Source organism: Neurospora hispaniola (assembly GCF_033458365.1).
Source record: "Neurospora hispaniola strain FGSC 10403 chromosome Unknown B0T23scaffold_1, whole genome shotgun sequence".
Lineage (NCBI taxonomy): Eukaryota > Fungi > Ascomycota > Sordariomycetes > Sordariales > Sordariaceae > Neurospora > Neurospora hispaniola.
In genome coordinates this window covers 1274167-1276276 of record NW_026944406.1, presented here as the reverse complement: position 1 = coordinate 1276276, position 2110 = coordinate 1274167, and the positions used below count along the sequence as shown (strand labels likewise).

At 28.3% G+C, this 2110-nt stretch overlaps 1 protein-coding gene across 1 annotated transcript; it reads left to right on the top strand.

The window, feature by feature from the left end:
• Positions 1 to 207: 207 nt before the first annotated feature.
• B0T23DRAFT_307325 (uncharacterized protein) lies at positions 208 to 363 on the top strand (the record flags this gene model as incomplete). The annotated part of the gene is made up of 1 exon (XM_062834414.1): positions 208 to 363. A coding segment is annotated over one exon (156 nt), but the record flags the coding sequence as incomplete, so codon positions are not given.
• Between the last annotated feature and the right edge of the window lie 1747 nt (positions 364 to 2110).

Below are 2110 nucleotides of genomic sequence, written 5' to 3'. Positions count from 1 at the left end.
AAAACCAATATATATATTCCCATATACCACCCCAAATCATTAATCATTTCTAGGACTTGGTCATTTCTGGGACTTGGTTATTTTTAAGCTACGGTCGCAACCAAAATCCTCATTTTTAACTTCTTTTACATTTTCCTCAACAACCATCGCGTGCACCACAATACAACCGGTACCAAAATGACCGCCTTTTCTTTCTCGTCATTTTGACACTATATGCATTTCGATGCACGCGATAATGGAGGAGGAATCTTCGTTGCAAAGGAAAAAGTGGCTTTTTCGCTCTGCTATTCAAACCGTGTCCTGCTTGGCGCCAAGTTTTCCTTTTTAGGACTGCCAAGACAGAACGCACGGATCACAGAGTGACCATTTTTTTTGCATTCTGGCCTATTATAGATAGATACGCCGCGCCTTCCTCGCTTGCGGCGTTGGGTAGGCCCATAGACCACGCGACCTTTGGTGCGGGGATTCTTCCATGTCACCTTTCGGCCCACGACAACGCTCGAGCTCTAAATGCATAGGCGTCTCAATTATATTTAAACCTAATAGGCTAAGGATTAACTATCCGTTAATAAATTAAAAAATAATATAGTTAAAGTTTAGTAAGCTAAACCGTAAGTACTAACGGAAGAATTATTAATAATAATAACTAATCCCCCTTCGGAATTAAGGACCTAACTACTACTATTGTAAATCCTAGAACCGATAACTGCCAACCGAAAGGAATAATTAGAGGATGTAACAAATTAAAAATATATATTGTACTATAACTACTATTTAATAATAGCAATAATTAAATTAAATTAGCAATATAAATTTACTATTACCAACCTTACCCCTAAATTTAATAAAAAAACTATTTAATAATATATAATTGATATAAAAAAAAGGAAGGGAAGTAATAGACGTTGGAGGACGAAAATAATAAATTATACTTATTCATTAAAATAAAAAACTGCCTCCTAATTTAAATTAGGATACAAATTATTGGCCTTCGGACTTTCCTCTACTAGAGGAAAATACCGGACGTTCTAATACTTATCTATATATATAAGCTTAAAAAGGAGACTTTTACTTATATAATTCTAAATTACTTTAATGTAAATACTCTCTTTTAATCGCATTCCGAAAATTAGCTACTTATAAAGGAAGAATTCTAAGAATATTTAAATAACGGAAATAAAATTAAGAGGATTCTTTCTTAAATATTAAAATTAAGAAAATTAAAAGAATATTGTTTAATAATCGAATTAGAAGAGGAGTAGTGTAAAGAATTTGTAAAATATTCCTAAGAAAAAAATAAAATATTAGTAATATTAAAATAATAAAATATAGGAATAAAGAGGGGATAATTATACTAACTATAGATATTATTTAAATTATAATTATAGTAAAAACTAAAATACTATTTAATAAAACGTTTAATTATATTTAAAGAACTATTCGAATAATATTATTATACGGACTTGGTTCGTAATAACCTTATAGCGCTATTAAACCCAATCTTCGTTTAGGGCGTAGCGACCGGGGGTATCGACGGCTATCGGACTACTAAGAGTAGATTTACTACTATTAATACTAAAAACTATATAAATAAAAGTAGTAATAATACTATTACCGGATATAATACGTATAAAAGTAATAATAATACTATTAGAGTTAGAAATAATCTAAATTGGATTTATAATATTATTACTAAAGAAGGAGGGGGTATAGTTATAATAGATATTCCTTATAATTAATTTATAATAACCCTTTAATAAGAGGTTAGTAATATTAAAATATAAAGGGTAGAAAAAAATATAAATATTAATAGGGAAATTGTTATATTTTAGGTGTATATATATATAATCGGTAAAATTATTAATAATATAAATGAAGGATTTAAATTTCTAATTGAAATTAAATTAATTACCCGATAATATAATAACAATTACCGTCTAAATAATATTATAGGCGTTATAAAAATTAATAGGAGCGTCCAATATATATTTATTAGTAGTATAGATATAAATTGTATTTTAAGTATTGGAAATTATAATATAGGAATTAAATAATGATAAGGAAAGGAATAGGAGGATAAAGAACCTACTAAACGCCGAAATATAATAAA